The sequence below is a fragment of the Tachyglossus aculeatus genome, chromosome 17 (assembly GCF_015852505.1).
Source record: "Tachyglossus aculeatus isolate mTacAcu1 chromosome 17, mTacAcu1.pri, whole genome shotgun sequence".
NCBI classification, from domain to species: Eukaryota; Metazoa; Chordata; class Mammalia; order Monotremata; family Tachyglossidae; genus Tachyglossus; species Tachyglossus aculeatus.
The window spans coordinates 44136541-44154966 of NC_052082.1; the positions used below are offsets into that span (position 1 = coordinate 44136541).

General features: G+C 40.7%; 1 protein-coding gene across 7 annotated transcripts in view; it reads left to right on the plus strand.

Moving 5' to 3' along the window:
* The window catches only part of BCAS3 (BCAS3 microtubule associated cell migration factor), a 718088-nt gene that overhangs the window by 202330 nt on the left and 497332 nt on the right, over positions 1 to 18426 (plus strand). For all 7 annotated transcript variants that reach the window (XM_038758926.1, XM_038758927.1, XM_038758925.1 and 4 more), the window contains exons 12-13: positions 5696 to 5866; positions 17604 to 17697. In XM_038758926.1, coding sequence (XP_038614854.1) covers positions 5696 to 5866; positions 17604 to 17697 — 265 coding nt within the window. The remainder of the gene's footprint in view (positions 1 to 5695; positions 5867 to 17603; positions 17698 to 18426) is intronic.

Here is an 18426-nt window from a genome sequence, read left to right on the forward strand (position 1 = left end):
GCCACAATAAAAAAATTCCATTTTAAGTAAGGAGAAACAAGTGATCAGCTTATGGCTACAGAGCAGTTAAGTGAGATGTAATGGCAGAACCTAATCAATCAGTGGCATTTATTGCATACTTACTATGTGCAAAGCACTGTACTAAGTGCTTGGGAGAGTTCAATCAATCAATCAATCGTATTTATTGAGCGCTTACTGTGTGCAGAGCACTGTACTAAGTGCCAGCCTCTAGGTGTTTAGTCCTTATGGGCAACAGTTGACCTGTCTCCCACATGAACTCGCTCCACTTTCACTTCCTAGCACATACATTTGAAAATAGGTGGGTTTCCTGGTGGTGGCCAAAAGCAGTATCAAAAAAGGTGTTCTCGTGGCTCCTTGTACATGTCACTTCCATATTTGGTACTTCCCAACTGCTTAGAAGAGTGTATTGCACCCAAGGGGAACTGAGAAGTGTACTCAGCGCTCACTGTTTCAGGAGTTTACTCCTATTACTACTATTACCTCTGATTCCAGAACTGTTTAGAAGCAGAAATTATACAAAACAAATGTATCCAAATGTTGAATTTCCTTTTGTAGAGTACATCTAGTTCCTTGCTCTTGTGGTGGTTGAGATCAGTCATATTTATTGAACACTTACTGTGTGCAGAGCACTGTACTAAGCGTTTGGGAGAATACAGTAAAGGTAGGTCAGGGTAGAAGTATAGTCTTATTTTGTTCAAAGCAAGTTTGCTCTTCTCTATTTGTGAGCAACGGGAAGTTTCTGGTATTTTAATGGGATACTCCTAGTTCTTTGTTTCCCTTTTCAGGCACCAGGCTCTCAAGGGACTATCTTTCTTCCCACTCATCCGAACCTACTTCATGATTTGCCTGCTAGAACAATTGAAAGTAGCTCCATGTCACTGTACCAGAGAAATTCGAGATGGCTATTTTCATCTTCAGTGCATTTTGCACAGTTTAGCTAGCTAAATATAATTCAGAATAATAGTTCATTCAGTCGTTATTTATTGAGTGCTTACTGTGCTCAAAGCACTGTACTAAGTGTTTGGGAGAGTACAGTGCAACAATGAACAGACACATTCTCTGCCCACAGTGAGCTCACAGTCTGGAGCAGGAGACAGACATTAATATACATAAATAAATTAATAAATTACAGATATACACATATGTGCTGTGGGGATGGGAGGGAAGATGAACAAAGAGAGGAAGTCAGGGTGATGGATAGTGATAATAGTGATAGATAATCTGTTTTGAAGACAGAGGAGAGAACGAGACCTGAAGAATTGGCAGCAGAGTCAATGGACAGAGCACAGTCATGGTGTGCAGAAGACCTGAGCTCTAGTCTTGATTTCACGAGTCATTTGCTGACAATCATTTCACCTCCTTGAGAGAATAATTCCAGTTCCTCCCCACTGATAGACCCCGCTTGCCCGTTTCAAGCTATTGAGATTAGTAAAAACACCCCAGTAATGTAATGAGGATAAACGAGAAACATAAATGTGCAAAGATTTTGAGTATTTTGAGGAGATGATGGAATAAAAATAAAAGCAGTGGAGTTTGTGGAATAAAAATACAAGCAGTGGAGTTTGTCTAAGGGCTTAATGGGCATAAACATCCAATCTGGAACTGGAACTGTGATCTCTTCCTTTCCAAATTATTCTTCTCTCCTTCCTTTTCCAACATCTTTTAAGTGTTGATGGTTTTATCATCATTTATTAAAAGGAGCAAAACAAAATTAGGTCCACCTAACCTGCCGGGGTGTCAGAAGGTCATGGGTTCTAATCCCTGCTCCACCTGCTGTGTGACCCTGGGCAAGTCACTTTACTTCTCTGTGTCTGTTACCTCACCTGTAAAATGGGGAATGAGACTGTGAGTCCCACTTGGGACAGGGATTGTGTCCAACCCACTTTGCTCGTATCCACCCCTGCTCTTAGTACAGTGCCTGGCACATAGTCAGTGCTTAACAAATACCATTATTATTATTCTTTTCTGTCTTAGCACGTTAACTATCGAGGGAAAACTTTGCATTCTACTTCAAAGAGGAGTACTCCGCTTGTCCATAATGCACCGTTTCCCTATGTGTTTTGGATAGAACACCGTTAGAGAGATTAGAGAATAAGCCTTGTTCGGGAATACAGTGTAACGTGAAGTCAGAAGAAATAGCAGTGCACGTGCCTGCTCTGCTGGTCAAGGTATATGTTCTTCTCCTTCTCCTCAGGAGAAGGAAAACATCTCCTGGTTTTCTTTCATGTGGGTTCGTTAAGAGCCTACTTTCCCCAGGTTGTAGGAGAACCCGAGTGTACTGCATCTTGCCACATATAATATCTCTCATAAAATTACGAGCCAGGTTCCCAGGCCCCTCAGAGTTGCCGAAGTTTATTCTGCCTTAGTGCTTTTAGCTCCAGCAGGGTAGAATGATTTAGCCCAACCTAGGTCTCTTGTCTCTTGTTACATGATAACTTCTTAATGACAACTAACAGCTTATGTGAGAGCCAGGCCATTAGCACTAATGGAAAGGGAGGACAACTGATATAGCATGGGAAAGGTTAAAGATTACTAGGGAAGTTTTGGCAAATATGCATGTGACCCAAGGGAATGAGGACCCTGATAGTTTTGCACCAACACTTCCATCCTAATGGACTGGGACAAGTTTTTATACCTCTCTTATCACTCGGTAGACATACAGCATTCCAGTGGCTTCACCCTTAACAATAGAGTAGTTAAGATTTATTTGGGAATTAATGTCATTTGATTGTCAACCTCTAGATTCCTTAGTTACCAGCCACCACTACTGACTAATCTGATGGAGTTTGTCTTGACAGAAAGTGCCCACTCACACTCCTATTAAGCAGGGGCTCAGAATCCCCCATTCTCGCTAGCTTTCATATTTCTGATCCCCAGATCTGTAATTGGTTTCAATTCTGTTGGAAACACTTCATCGGTGTTAGAAGCAAGAAGAATACGCAGTTGATGTATTTGCCAAGGGACTGAGATTTTTGGGCTCTTTAAGTGGAATCAATCAGTTGTATTGAGCGTTTACTGCATGCCGAGCATTGTACTAAGCGCTTGGGAGAGTACAATCGAACTGAGTCAGAAAACCTGTAAATGAGAACTTTACATAGTGTTAATCTTTCTCTCCACTGCCCAGAAGCTTCTGGGTGCACTTACAAAATTAGAAAGGAAAACAATATGATTTTCGAATTACCGCAACTCATTTGTAGAAGCCAGTTTGGGTGAGGGTAAAAGATTGCTGGGTGTTTTAAGTTTCCCCGAAGGTCACTTGTTTGGGTGAGTTGGCAGGGAAAGAGTCGGACCTGTAGTTTCTCTAGAGCTTAGGTCAGTGCTCTGCACCCAGTAAGCGCTCAAAAATTTCTACTCCTTTATCGAGTTATCATTGGCCAATGTATTTAGGGCTTAAGGTGCACTGAGAAAATGGCAAAAAGGCAATGGAGCAATTTAGCATTGTATAAGATAGCACTTGTCTGATGAGAAACTCAAAATGCTTCTCAGAAAGGAAGAAAAAAACAACACCAGTAAAACCCTTCTTGATTCTTTGAGTCACTGCTCCGGGTTTTTTTGTTGTTGTTATTGTTTTCCTATAGAGGGCCTGTCCGTAACACGATTGCATTAACTTCTCAGCATCTTGCGGTTTCCTTGGGTGCATTACCTTCCGCCTTTTGTGTCCTCCAGTTGTTTTAGTTTTATTCCCATTCATTGGTATAAGAGCATGAAATGATAGGCTCATGGGCAAATGGGGAGGATATAGGACTAAAGACTTTAAAACCGAAAGGCATTCCTTTGATAAAGGGGCGGCTCAGTTTAAGTGGGAGCATCTCCATTAGCATTAATGGAGTAAGTACATCAGCTGAGGCATCTGAGAGGTTAATCATGCTTCCTGGCCAGCTCCTGCCATCAATACAGTGTGGCGCCTAATTCTGGTGGTCCTTCAGAGGCTTTCCTGACAACACACTCACAGACTTTGTGTAAGTCATTTCTCATGAATTATTGAAACAAACGTTTGGCTGCTAATTGATGAACACTAATGTGTTTTCTAATCACTGCAGTTTGAGTTTTTAGCACTAAACAAAACAGTTACAATTGATTTGTGGCTTTTTCTTGGTTTCAGCCTGCCGTGAGCTGGGCCTTTTTATTTGAATTTAGCAGATAGCATTGCTGGGTATTTTAGTTAAGTATTAGCATACAGTAGTGGTGATTTCTTTTGTAAGTTTTGGATTTTTTTTTGAGAAATGTGAAATGGAAAGAAGTGGGTATTTCATCTTCTCCTGTACACCTTTTCAGAAGACCTAGCTTTTGCTCTCCGGTCCAGAATTCGTGATTTATCTACTGCCATTTTGCTTGTGTATTCACTAAAGGTGAATCACAAGGAGTAATTATTGTGGGGCGTGGGGTCTAGCTAAAAATATTCCACTCGATATGATTTGACTGAAGTCCTGGAGAGAGGATTATTATGTTCTGTTTCTGGATGCCTACTTACAGCATTTATAAAGCGCTTGATACATGGATAAGCGGTAGGGTAGATACAACACAGTTGTCTTTCCCCTGGAGTGGCTCACAGTCTACTTTATCTCCATTTTACAGATGAAGAAAACTGTGACTCAGAGAGGTTAGGCGATTAGCCCAAAGCCGCACAGTAGGCTAAGTGGCAAAACTGGGAATAGAACCCCAATCCTCTAGCTGCCAGTACTGTGCTCTTTCCACGGGGTCATGCTGCTTTTCCTCTACGTAGTCACTTCCTGATCTTGTAAAAAACACTTTAAAACACTCCCTGTGCCTCCGTTTTTCCATTTATAAAGTGGGAACACTATTACTCACTTGGAAGTGGCTCATGAGCCTTTAGTGAAATATGTCATGTAAATATACGGGATTTTTTTTCAGTGACCCGATTAGCTGCCACTTTGGGTTTCAGTCATCTAATCTACTGGTTTTTTTCTGGATGGGACAAGTAAGAATCCTGTGAATTCTTTAGGTTGTAACTAACCAAAGCACTCCCTTAAGAAATGAAAAGTTAATTTGTTCTTGTCCTAAGTGTGTCAAAGGCTCTTGACTACTCTGTATGATACTTGTACTTCCCAAACAGTTAGTACAGTGCTCTGCACACAGTAAGCGCTCAGTAAATACGATTGAATGAATGAATGAGTGAATATTATTGTGAATGACTATCTTTATGAAATGGTCTGCATATTTAAAGTTTCTAGGTCTTGGTGGTTAGACTGTCAGGTTAGCAGTTCCCACATCAGCATTTAGAAAAGCTAGTGGTGATCCTTAAGGCAGTGAGTTGGCGACCAGGTGAAAAGTTAAGGTGCTGATTATTTCAGTAGGTCTTTGACACTGAATGCCCTCCATCTTTTAGAATGCCTCTTGTTAAAGTGGCTCATTTGTGGGAAAAGGGCAGAAGGGGGTGTGAATGGAGACCCTTAATGACCAGATAAAGGCCTCTTGATCCTACAGCTCTAAGGAGTAGCTTGAGGGGTCGATCTTCGATCAGCCGTTTCTCCCAGCACCACAAAAATGGTCCCTATGTCTTAAAAATATTTTAAAACACACTAGGATCCATAAAATATTCCATCGATCCCTCCTTTCATAAACCTTGGGTGAGCCGGGATTTTAAAGTTGTAAATGCTTGTCGAAAGGTCGCATTTTGTTCTAAAACCTATTCCTTTGCCTCTCACTGATACAGACTCTGAAGACTGGACTGACAATGGTTGGTAAGGTGGTGACTCAGCTGACAGGGACACTTCCTTCAGGCGTGACGGAAGAGGACGTTGCCACCCATAGTAATAGCCGGCGAAGCCCTCTGGTTCCAGGAATCATCACAGTTATCGACACAGAGACCGTTGGAGAAGGGCAGGTAAGAAGAGCCGGAGTAATAGCATGGCCTAGTGGATAGATCATGGTCCTGGGAGTCAGAAGGTACTAAATTCTAACCCCGGTTCCATCACTTGTCTGCTGTGTGACCTTGGACAAGTCACTTCACCTCTCAGTTCCTCAGTTACTTCCTTTGTAAAATGGGGATTGAGACTGTGAGCCCCACGTGGGTCAGGGACTGTGCCTGTATCCACCCCAGTGCCTAATACAGTGCCTGGCACATAGTAAACACTTAACAAACACTATGACTATTATTATTATTATTCTCTGGACAGGGAATGCCATTCAGGACTGGCCTAATCACAGATGTCTGTGGCCCATAATGGTCATTTTCACAACAGTTCGACAACATCAACTGTGAGCTTTCGGTTTTGTCCTCCTTCACACTCGCTGAGCATCGACACTGATTGACCATTTACTGGGTTGTTCTGATTGCAGTCATTAGTGCGCGGTATTACAGCTGCAAATTGGTGACCAAAGTCTAGAAGCCAATGCAATTGTGTGATGTGAAACAAAGAAGGAATCATTAGGAGCCCATGATAGTCGAAGTAAACCACAGTATTTTTGAAGAAAAGTTGAATGGTCAAGGTTGCTGTTGGGCAAGTTTTAGAACAAGCCCAAGCATAAGTAACATTTGAACAGTGTTTGGTATTGGATTACCGGAGGAAAAAGAGTCTTCCTAAATGAACTTTTGTACACCCATTGTGCCTTATGTGCATAAATGAAGGATAGTGATCAAATAAGGAATCTGAGGAAAGCGTCAAGCTTTAGAATTTTTTTTCCATTTTCATTCTCATCCTTCCAAACAGTCCTTTACATTTGTTGAGCATTTAAAAATAAAAAATCTTCCAAAACTCACTACTGACCATTTTGAAGTCAGATATGTAGGTTTTGAATGCAGCACATAGGGCTTCACAGCTTTCTTTAAGAATTTAAAAAGCAAATGCCATGTTAGGCTTTTATTGTGAGCAAGTTTGATTCGGGGAAAATGTGTAACCAAATGAATAGAAAATAAAGCTGGTAGAAGGGATTATGAATTTGGATTTCCAGAACTAAGGAGTTTAGTTTCACGTCGTTTCTAGTTCAATCTTTCTTAGTGCCAAACCTTAAAATAAGGGAGTTTTTTTTCCTTCAGTTTTCCTTTTTGTCTTTAATGATTAAAAACAAAAATGGAGGACCACAAATTTGTTATGGATCCTTCCTTAATGTCACTGCTTTTTCTTGTTTTCAGCTTTTGAGCATTGACTCTAGCACAGTCATAGATGTGAAATGATTGATCTGTTCCTTTAAGGGCCAGAATAGTTCTTTTTGAGACTTTACAAAGAATTTAGCCCACATTAGATTGCAAACTCCTTGAGGTCAGGAAACTTGTGGCTTCCTTCAGTTCTTCTTGCTCAAGAGTTTAGAACAATGTTTGGCACTCAATAAAGTCAGTAGATAACATTGTTGGATTTATTGGACTTCACTAATGGTGGGAAAGAGGTATTATAGAAACAGTATAATGATGTTTATTTGCCCAGGTGACATAGTTATATGTTAAATAACCCTCACCATTAATACAAGTTAAATTCGCTTATTTCTTTAAAATGAGATAGAGACTCTATTTTTAAATCATATAACACTAGAAATATTTTAAAAGATCCTAGCATATGACTGTATTTGAGGCTTGAGTTGAGATCTTCTGTCCTGTGCTGGAAAGAAAATGAATTAACTTCCTATTAACAGATTTTTTTTTTCAGTTCATAAAAATGGAGTTTGTTCCGTACTGTTTTGCATGTATCATTTGCGAGTTCTCATTTACTGAAGGAATGCTTTGCTTTTTTTGCCCTTCCATTGATGTGGGCCTGGATCTATAAAAGGGCAGTTGTAAAGTTTTTCATTGTATGGTAGAATGACAAATTAGCATTGCCAAATTTTAAATTGTATCAGCTCTGAGTGGTGTGTACACACACACACACACACACTCTTCTATACCTAAGAAGGTTTTTTTAAAAATTCTGATATGCATGTAAATATTAGTTTATTGGGAAAATATGATTTTAGTATATTAGAGAAGACAGTTTGGTGGACTCACACATGTTGGCTCCTTATGAGATTAGTACTTGCATTAAGAAACAGTGGCACTTTCAGAAAGTTTGAACTTTAGTGTAGTTAAAAGAGAAAGCCCTAAACATTTTGAGTTAGTCGATTTGGCTGTCATCTTTTATTTGAAAAAGGAATAAAAATAATTTTTCTGAACCCCAAGTAACATTGTGGTAAACCAAAATATGCTAACCAGGCTTATGTGCTTGTTTAAACTTCTTTTTAATGAAGTGTTAGCAAACTTTTCAGTTGGTCTTAATGGCTATTTATTTAGATCTGTTAATTAGCTGAAATGGATAGAAATAAACCCATACAGATGTTCTCTTTTTCATTGGAATTAAATACATAAACCTTTAGTGGTTTATGAGTTTTAAAGAAAATATTTTCTTTTGACCTTTGATTCTTAATTAATTCATCTACAAGGCCACCCACATTTAGTCTCTAGTTATAACCCTCAACAGGGTGCAGTTTTGTGACTACAAATAAATCTGCTAAATATCTAGCATTGTTGACAGAGAGCTATGGGATCATTTAAACGTAGATAATGTTCTTTTGTGTCTTTTACAAAAGAGCTAGGTGACAAATTGAGTATTGATTAACTTCATTCATATATTACCTCGAGAGTAGGATACAGTGGAAGAAAATGTGCATAGAATTACTCTGTGAACGCCTAGCACCCTGGCCTCTGTTTCCAAATAGGTTTGGATATTTTTTACTGCTTCTTTTTAACTTAGGTGGGAGAGAAGGGGAAATGGGGCAGGGTGATTGCGAACCTCAGCAGTTTCAAAGAGTCTTTTCCGTGTGGTAAAGAGATTATAGCAGTTGAGTCAAATGAAGATGCTTAACATGCCTGAAGAAAATAGCAACTCTCAGCTTTTCAACAGTTCAAAGACTAAATAAATGAAGTCCAACACCAAAACCTTTTACTCAAAGTATGGGTATGTTTCTGCCGGGCCGCATTTGTAGTGTTTGTCATCTCTGATGACAAAGCGTATTCTGAAATATATCTAGATATTTTTCTATCCATTTTCCATAAAACTAGTATTTGTACATATATCACCAAAGAATTTACTTTGCTTAAAAAAAAAGCGCAGCAATGGGATTCCCTCTGAACATAATATTGTCTGCCTTTCTTTTATTAAAGGGGATCTGTTTTTTGTCAAGAAGACATTTTTGTCTCAGATAAATAGTTCAGTCTGAGCACAAGGCTGTTTTGAGTTTATGCTGGATTCTATTAAAAGGAGTGCAGTAGTTAATGTCATAGATTTATCACTTTTAGCCCCTTTCCACTGATGTTTGACCTTAGCTATAATTTTTTTTCCACATTCATCTTAGGGGCTGAAGCCAACATTACACTGACTTTTGCTGTTTAAAGCTAGCGAATCTTTAATGAAGATATCTTCATGGGTACAGTAGAGATGTATAAACTTTGATTCATCATATTCTGATGCTGAATTGATTACTTTGATTTTCATGATAATGGAATCATTCTTTGGTAACTGCATTAAGGACAGAACTGATTTGATTGAATTCATGACCATTTTTACCCATGTTACTTTCATGTTTTATTTAAAGTCATTTCTTGACCAGAATAAGTTAAGTGGTATAATTTGACTTTAAAGATTAGTATAATTGAAGTCATAATGGCACATCAGTATTGGTCTGCAACATGGAAAATTCTCAAATGGAAAAAAGCATAATTTAGAAGAATCAGAAACATTACCCTGAAAGCAAGCGGTGTTTTCCCTAAACTTTATCATCTTAATCAAACAATCCATCAGTGGTATTTGAGTGCTTACTGTGTGCAGAGCACTGTACTCAGTACTTGAAAGAGTACAATACAACAGAGTTGGTAGACATGTTCCCTGCCCACAAACAGCTTACAGTCTAGAGGGTGGTCTCCTAGGTGTTTTCTCTATCTCTCTACACAGAAGACAAAAAACTGGCTGATCTATCTTTTATCAATTGGTTTTTTATGGTATTTGTTAAATGCTTACTATGTGCCAGGTCGTGTCCTAAGTGCTAGAGGAGGTACAAGATAATCAGGTTGGACACCATGCATGTCCCACTTGGGGCTTACAGTCTTCATCCCCATTTTGCAGGTGAGGTAACCGAGGCACAGAGAAGCCAAGTGATTTGCCCAGGGTCACACAGCAGACAAGTGGCAGAACTGGCACTAGAACCCAGGTCCTTCTAATTACCAGGCTAGTGCACTGTCCATTAGGCTATGCTGCTTCTCTAGTTGTTCTGCTGACCTTGAATGTAGTACGATTGGGAGAGCTTACTCATTGGCACCTCAGCTAAGCAGTAATGGTAGAGACTCTTCTGTTGGAAAATACTGTATCGACCCCATTCTTTCCTTCATTGTCATATTTATTGAGCGTTTAACAGTATTCAGAGCACTGTACTAAGCGCTTGGGAGAGTACAATTCAAGAATAAACAGACACATTCCCTGCCCACAACAAGCTTAGAGTCTTGAGGCAGGGAGACAGACATTGACTTGAAAAAAAGTTGGAGATACGTACCAAGTGCTGTGGGGCTGGGAAAGGGGAAGAACAGAGGGAGAAAGTCAGGGCAAAGCAGAAGGGAACGTGATGTTGCTGAGTAGACCATTCAGGCAGGCTGAGAAGGGACTCTGAGGACTCTCTGGAAGATGGGGCAGTCCATAGAGAGGATACGCAAGGAACCTCTAGATGTTGTTCTGGGGAATTGCCTATCCCGATAATGGTGCAATCCATAGGGAGGAACCTAAAATCACTGAGTTTATATTAACACTGCTTCTTCAAAAAAATACACTGCAGGTCTTGGAGAGAGAAATGTAGAGCTTAAACATGCTGCTGACACCCAAGATGACCCTTGTTACTTCCTCCTCCAGCCACACCAAAATGATAGTAATAGTGGTATTATTTAGACCTGTTCAAAATGTTCCCTAATTCTCAAATTTTGAATAATAGTCAGCTTTTGCCCTCATTTACAGCCTCCTTCACTAAATTTTACTGGTACTAAAATAGGTGAAATTGGTGTATTTCTTTACTTGCTCATCCTAAAACATCTCCCCTCCTGGAAGAATTATTTTGCAAGGTGTGCCATCCCGTGCCTTTCAACTTCTCAGAAACCTTCAGGAGTTTGCATATTCCTCTTTGCATTAAGGAGAAACCCCTCCACATTGGCTTTAAGGCCCTCAGTCTCCCATTGTATACCCGCTGGAACTCTTTGTTCCTCTCAAAGTAACATGCTGTCTGTGCCGCCTCCTCGTCAATCCTGCTGCCGACCTCTTGGCCACACCCTTCTCCCTTCTAGACTGTGAGCCCGCTGTTGGGTAGGAAGCGTCTCTATATGTTGCCAACATGTACTTCCCAAGCGCTTAGTACAGTGCTCTGCACACAGTAAGCGCTCAATAAATACGATTGAATGAATGCCTGGAACTGCCTCCCCCTTCAAGTCCGACAGTTCACAAGTCTTTCCTTCTTCGAAACCCTTGTGAAATTACTTCCCCTCCAGGAGTAGCATCCTTTGTAGCATCTCCAGAATCCTCCGCTCCTTCCCCATTCAAAGCGTCATTATGCCGGTGAAAGCACTTGCCATATCTCATCTCGACTCTCGGATCAGTGCTCTCACTGACCTCACTGCCTCCAGGATCTCCCTTCCAGTTTTTTCATAGCATTTATTAAGCGCTTACTATGTGCAAAGCACTGTTCTAAGTGCTGGGGAGGTTACAAGGTGAACAGGTTGTCCCACGTGGGGCTCACAGTCTTAATCCCCATTTTACAGATGAGGTAACTGAGGCACAGAGAAGTTAAGTTACTTGCCCAAAGTCACACAGCTGACAAGTGGCGGAGCCGGGATTTGAACCCAGTTCTTACTTGACCCTGCTGCCCGGATTACTTTTCAGTAACATTGGTCTGTTCTCGTCTCTCCACTCGGAAACCTTCCACTGGCCGCTCACGCATCTCTGTATCAAGCAGAAATGCCTGACGCTTGACTTTGGGGTGCTCAAATCCTCTCCTTATCCTGTCTCCTCTCCCACTTACAGCCCAGTTTGAAAGCTTTGTTCCTCTCAAGCCAACCTGTCCTCACTGTGCCTTGTTCTCGTCTCTCTCACCGCTCATCTGTCCAGAACTCCCTCGCCCTTCACATCCTGCAGGCTGCTGCTTTTCCCGTCTTCCGGGACCTTCTGGAATCACACCTCCACCAGGAGGCCTTCCCTGATTAATCTCTACTGTCCCCAATTTCCATTCCCCCAGGAGCCACTTCAGCACCTCTGCCCAAACTAAGCACTTAATTGTCAACCTCCCAAGCCACTTAAGTACATATCTTCCTTACCCTATAATTTTAGCACCAACTCCAATACTTATCTCCTTTCTCTTTTTCCTCCTATCTTTAACTAACCTCCGTTTCCATCTCCCCTGCTGGATTGTAAATTCCTCGGGGTCAGAGAACCTGTCTGCTAATTTTATTCTTCTCTTCCACTATTATCATCATCATCATCATCATTATTATTCCAAGTCATTAGAATAGAGCTCTGCACCCAACAGGTGCTCAGTAATTGATTGGGTATTGAGGAGGTATCAGAACTTTGTAGCTGAGCATCAATCAGTCATATTAATTGAGCACTTACTGTGTGCAGAGCACTGTACTAAGTGCTTGGGAGGAGTACAGTATAACAGAGTTGGTAGACACATTTCCTGCCCACAACAAGTTTACAGTCTAGAGGGGGAGACAGACATTAATATAAAGAAATGTTACGGATGTGGACATAAACTCACTTGCTGTCAACTGGAATTGGAATTTCACGGAAAAGTGAAATAAAATGATGGTAAAGTACAGTGTAAATTAATGGTGCAATTGTAGTTCTAAATAATGACAGTTTTTAAAATCAATTTTTATTCTTCGCCATCATTCCAGTGTCTTGTAAACTGGTCTGGATTAGTAGTGGCTCTGATTTATCTTTTCTCCTGGGTTTTTCTGTAGAGATCCAGGAAATTTATCTGCACAGGAAACTGGATTAGGCATGATTCTATAGAAATTAAAGTAGAATTAATCTTACTCTTCCTCCCCTCTCACTCCTTCCTGGAGTTTGGGAATTAATGTTTCAGATGGGCTACTGGGGTCCTTAATTTAGAAGATCATATGAGAGGATAGTCATAGAAAGTAATCTCCTTGAAGGCAGGGAAAATGAATTCTAATTCTATGGAACTTTCCCCTGCATTTAATGCAATGTATCATCCAGGTTAAGTGCTCAATAAGTATGATTAATTGATTGATTGAATTAACCCAGAAATAAATACTAAGTTCAAAAATGGTAAAATTAAAGGAATACTCAATTTTTAACATGGAGAATAGACCAATTTTAAGAATTGAGAGAGGTGCATGTGTATTTAACTTTACAGATAATTTATTTAAAAACAAACTTTGCTTTAAATTGCTGTACTTGGAAAATCAATTTTACACTTCATAGCAGTGCTAGCATCTCTGTTCATTGGCTGCTTTGTTAATAATAATAATAATAGCATTTATTAAGCACTTACTATGTGCAAAGCACTGTTCTAAGCGCTGGGAGGTTACAAGGTGATCAGGTTGTCCCACGGGGGGCTCACAGTCAATCCCCATTTTACAGATGAGGTAACTGAGGCACAGAGAAGTGAAGTGACTTGCCCAAAGTCACACAGCTGACGATCGGTGGAGTTGGGATTTGAACCCATGACCACTGACTCCAAAGCCCGTTCTCTTTCCTCTGAGCCACGCTGCTTCTCTAATGAAAGAGTGACCCTCCTAGCAAGAGTGGAAACATTTTTGACTGCTTTTAGAGATTTGCTATTTTCGTGGAAGTTCACTTGAAGTTACTCCGCAAATTCTCCCTGAGTGAATATGTTCAGAGTGAGTCAAACCAGATTATTCCTCAGTTTTAGGTTTAGTAACTGATTACTGTCAAGTCAAATGGTTTAGCAGTCTCAGGACCAGGCTTGAAAGACTTCCATTTTCTGGAACCGCAAGTTTGGATCTTGGCAGGGATAACTCCACTCTCCATTACTGGATGTAGAAAACTTGAATCCAGAGTAGTTTTTTCATGACTGTCTCTGTAATCAGGCCTTATTGCTAAGGCAAGAAGACAACATTTCTAATTCTCTAATGCTCAGTGACAAAAAAAGGGTTGTTGTCTGTCCATCCTTGACCAGATTTCTTTGAGTTCCTTTCCTACATCTGTGCATATTCGTGTTACCATTCATAACAGATTTTACCTTGTATATAGTATCAACTTGATTAATGCCAAAATCCTCATTCTCCCTTATTCCTCCCACCTCTTCCCAAACTAGTTGTGCTCGCTCACCTAATTTAGAGCGACAAACACGCCAGTGAGGGATAGGTACTTGAAAGTAGAAGTTGTGAAAAGATGATGTATTGCAGTTATTTCACACAGTTTACCCAGATTGAGAAAAGGGAACAGCGTTTCTTTGAAATTCTCTTAGGAAGATCTCCAGACCCGTTGGTTAGCGGTTCTGGAATCAGTATGGAATGCTGACAACAGAAAGCAAAACCATAATGGTGCTGATGTGACATTGCCAAGTAATCTGAACATTTAAAATAAGTCAGGCCCTGGCCTCATGAATTCATCCCCGCTACACAGCTCCTTTAAACATTTAAAGCCGATTTCCCTTTTGAAGCATTTAAATAAATAATGATAAATTAATCCAGTGATTCCCAAGACTAGGAAGTTTGTGTGGCTCCAGATTGCTTTGGTACATGGCAGAAAAAAAACGCTCAAGAATTTTGAGGCAGAAACATTTAGTAAGATATGCTGAAAAGAGACCAAGCTAGAGGCCTATCCGCCAGTCATGTAAAAATCTTCCAATGTTGAATTTTGATTCTCAAAAATTTTCCCTTAGTGATGCTTTGGAGTTGCCATACCTCATTATGGGAGGTTCTGAGACTCAATGTAAGGACATGTAGCCAATCATAGCTTCTGAAATAACTGCAAGCAGAAGTCTTTTCTGGAAATACCTCGTCCGTGCCCCATTGGAGGCAGTTCCCAAAGCCAAAGAAGGTTTTTACATTTTTAGGATGTTGTCAGGTTTTGAGATGATTTCTGATTGTCACCCGGTGTCCAGGACTGATGCTGTAGTCTACTTTGAAATCCCTTGAAGGGAAATTTATTCATGAAGCACAGGAATAAGGTCATCTTTTTAATTGTGTCTTTCTAGAGGGAAGAATGGATTTAAATTCCAGTTTCCCTTCCTCAAAAGACATGTAGTCACCATCAGTACTGTTATGCATCACTTAGCGTCATTTCTGCATCAGCCTTCTTGCTGACCTCCCTGCCTCGTGTCTGTCCTCACTCCAATCTCCTCACTTTGCACCTGGGGTCATTTTTCTTTCAAAAACATCCAGTCCACATCTCCTCACTCCTCAAGAACCATCTGTGGTTGCCTGTCCACCTCCACATCAAATAGAAACTCCTTACAGTCAGCTTTAAAGCACTCAGTTCTCCCCTTCCTACTTACCTCACTCTTTTTCTACAACAACCCAGGCTGCACACTTTGCTCCTCTACTGTCAACCTTGGGGGAATGGGAAGTAGTCATTTTGGGTACCCCCAACTCCCTTTTCCCCCTTTATTTTTTCTTTCTTTTCAACCACGTTTAAAATTTTTCAGATTATGTTAGTTTCAAATGTAAAGTACTTCTTGGTCTCTGTGTAATCACATGCCTGCCCAGTTTCATGGCCTAATGAGAAACAGCATGGCCTAGCAGATAAAGCAGGCATGAGAGTCAGAAGGATCTGGGTTCTAATCCCTGCCCTGCCGCTTGCCTGCTGTGTGATCTTGGGCAAGTCATTTAACTTCTCTGTGCCTCAGTAACCTCATCTGTGAAATGAGGATTAAGATTGTGAGCCCCATGCGAGAAAGGGACTGTGTCCAACCCGAATTTTTGTATCCACCCCAGTGCTTATTACAGTGCCTGGCATGTAGTAAGCAGCTAACATTTGTTATAATTACTATTATTATATTGATTTCAAAAGATTTTAGGAAGAGGTGAAGGCCCCAGCCCCTTGTGTATAGTTGTTCTTTGTTCTTAAAGAAGATTCCAGTAGCAGTGAAGTTTACCTCTGGGTGCATGTGGGCCCTACGAGGATAATGTTGCATCCTCAGTCCCAATTACACTGATACAAGATTTTCCTTCGTGGTCCGATATTTGTGCAACACCCCGATAACTGATACAGTAGTTCACAGGAAAATCAGGGTGGCCTAGTAAAAAGAGCACGTGCCTTGGGGTCATAGGACCTGGGTTCTAATTCCAGCTCCACTGCTTAACTGCAATGTGACCCTGGCCAAGTCACTTAACCTCCATGCCCCAGTTCCCTCATCTGAAAAATAGGTGTTAAGACTGTGAGCTCCATGTGGGACATGGACTGTGTCCAACCTGATTAGCTTCTATCTACCCCAGCACTTAGTGGAATGCCTGAGAATCTATAAGTGCTTAATAAATACCCTTAAAAAAATTACACACTGCTAGGCAAGTTTAAGCATTGGCATAGAAAACGTACTGCAGGTGATTCCATTATACAGACTTACTTCTGCATTTTCATGATAAAAGATGAAACTCCCTGGGCCGTATTTACAGTAGTCTGCCTTCAGGTCTCCCTCTTCCTCTCCTCCCCGAATTTGTTGTCCTTTTGACATGTGTTCACACCTTTCAGAAGAGTAGGGTCTGCTGACTCTTAAGCTGCCGCTGCTCCTTTTCTGTGGCCAGTGAGGAAAGGAATAGTTCCAGAGAGTAGTTTTGGCAGCTGCCTTTCCGTGGAAATGCAAACTGGTATTAGTTTAAATTGCTTGGTCTTCTCGCCAGACATCAGGAGTCACAAGAGCACTGCCTAAAAAAATTCTTTCTTTTTCCCCTCCAAATAACAGTTCAGAAATCCCCATGTGTTCTGGTCTGAGTTTTCTTAGGTAAAATCTTCTGCTCCCTGAAAGACAGTGATATTTCTTACAACTAAACTCTCAGGGACCTCAGTGTTTTAAGTCAGGGGAAGAAGAGGGAAACAATAATATGGCATAACTTCTCACTGAATCCACATAAAGCATCATATTTTCAGTACTTTGTTAGCTTGGACTCAAGAGGTGGAGTTCTTTTTCTCATTACGTTACACTAAATGATAATCTTTGATCATGCATTGTGGTGAAATTCCTATTCAGTAACTTTAGTGATAACCTGGGCAAAATAATTGAAAATATACACATCATATTTGCAGGTGATGTTTTGGTTTTTTTACATGGTGGATAAATTCTGCATAAAAGCAGCATGGCATAGTGTTTAGAGCATGGGCCTGGGAGTTGGAAGGTCACGGGTTCTAATCCTGGCTCTGCCACTTGTCTTCTTGTGACCCTGGACAAGCCACTTCACTTCTCTGTGCCTCAGTTACCTCATCTGAAAAATGGAGATTGAGACTGTGATTCTCAGTCTCCCAAAATGGGTGCTACTCTGACTTTCCCTTAGGAACCGTATCATGATAGCTTATGGAACTTCCCAACTGGGATGGGAGTTTACACAATTTTTGAAATCAGAGAAATGTTTGCACTGTTTTTTCCCCGGAGCTGTGAATTGAGATCTTTCACTTGTCTTTGTCTGCATTTTGTGTGTTTAGGTACTCGTGAGTGAAGATTCTGACAGCGATGGAATTGTGGCTCATTTTCCTGCCCATGAGAAGCCAGTCTGCTGTATGGCTTTTAATACAAGCGGTGAGTTGTTTTGTTTTTTTTTTTTCTTCCATCACTGACTTCTTGGTCTTTCCAAATTTGAAGTGAACAAAAATGATAGGAATGTTTTGTATCGTTAATGAAATCCATCTTTTCTGTTTGACTTCAGAAACATTCAGGGGAGCAGATGGTGCCCACGTATTACATTTTGGGTCCCCATCTTCATGTTATTCACATATTGGCATCTAAGGTGGCTGTCAAATAGCCCTACAGAAACAGGGCATTTGAGTTAGAATTTGTGGTTTCACAGGTTCCACGTGATAATTTAGGAGAATTCCCAAGAGAACTCCCCAAACACTAGCTGTTACACAGCGATCTTTCGTTTGGGATCTAAAACAACATTTCCTCCCATTCATTCCTGCATGTTGACGATCCTTTGTGTCCGTTTCATTCAGTGCCCTTTGGAAAAGCAACATCACTAAAGAATGAACCTGTATTTACTTGCCTAGGTGCCCCACATTACTATTATTATTATTTTTTGTAATATTGAAACTGGTGAAACCACTACAGGGGTCATATAAGAATTAAGTTTGGCAATAAGGTGGGGAGGAGAAAAAGAGAAGAAAGAAAAGAGGAAGGGAGGGGAGGAGGAAAAGAGGAAGATTAAAGGACCCCTTGAAGCCAGTGTTTTTGCTTGATGCAGAGGGAAATGGGTAGTCTTTGGAAACTTGTTAGCAGAATAATGTTTTAGGAAGATTGTCTGAGCTGCCG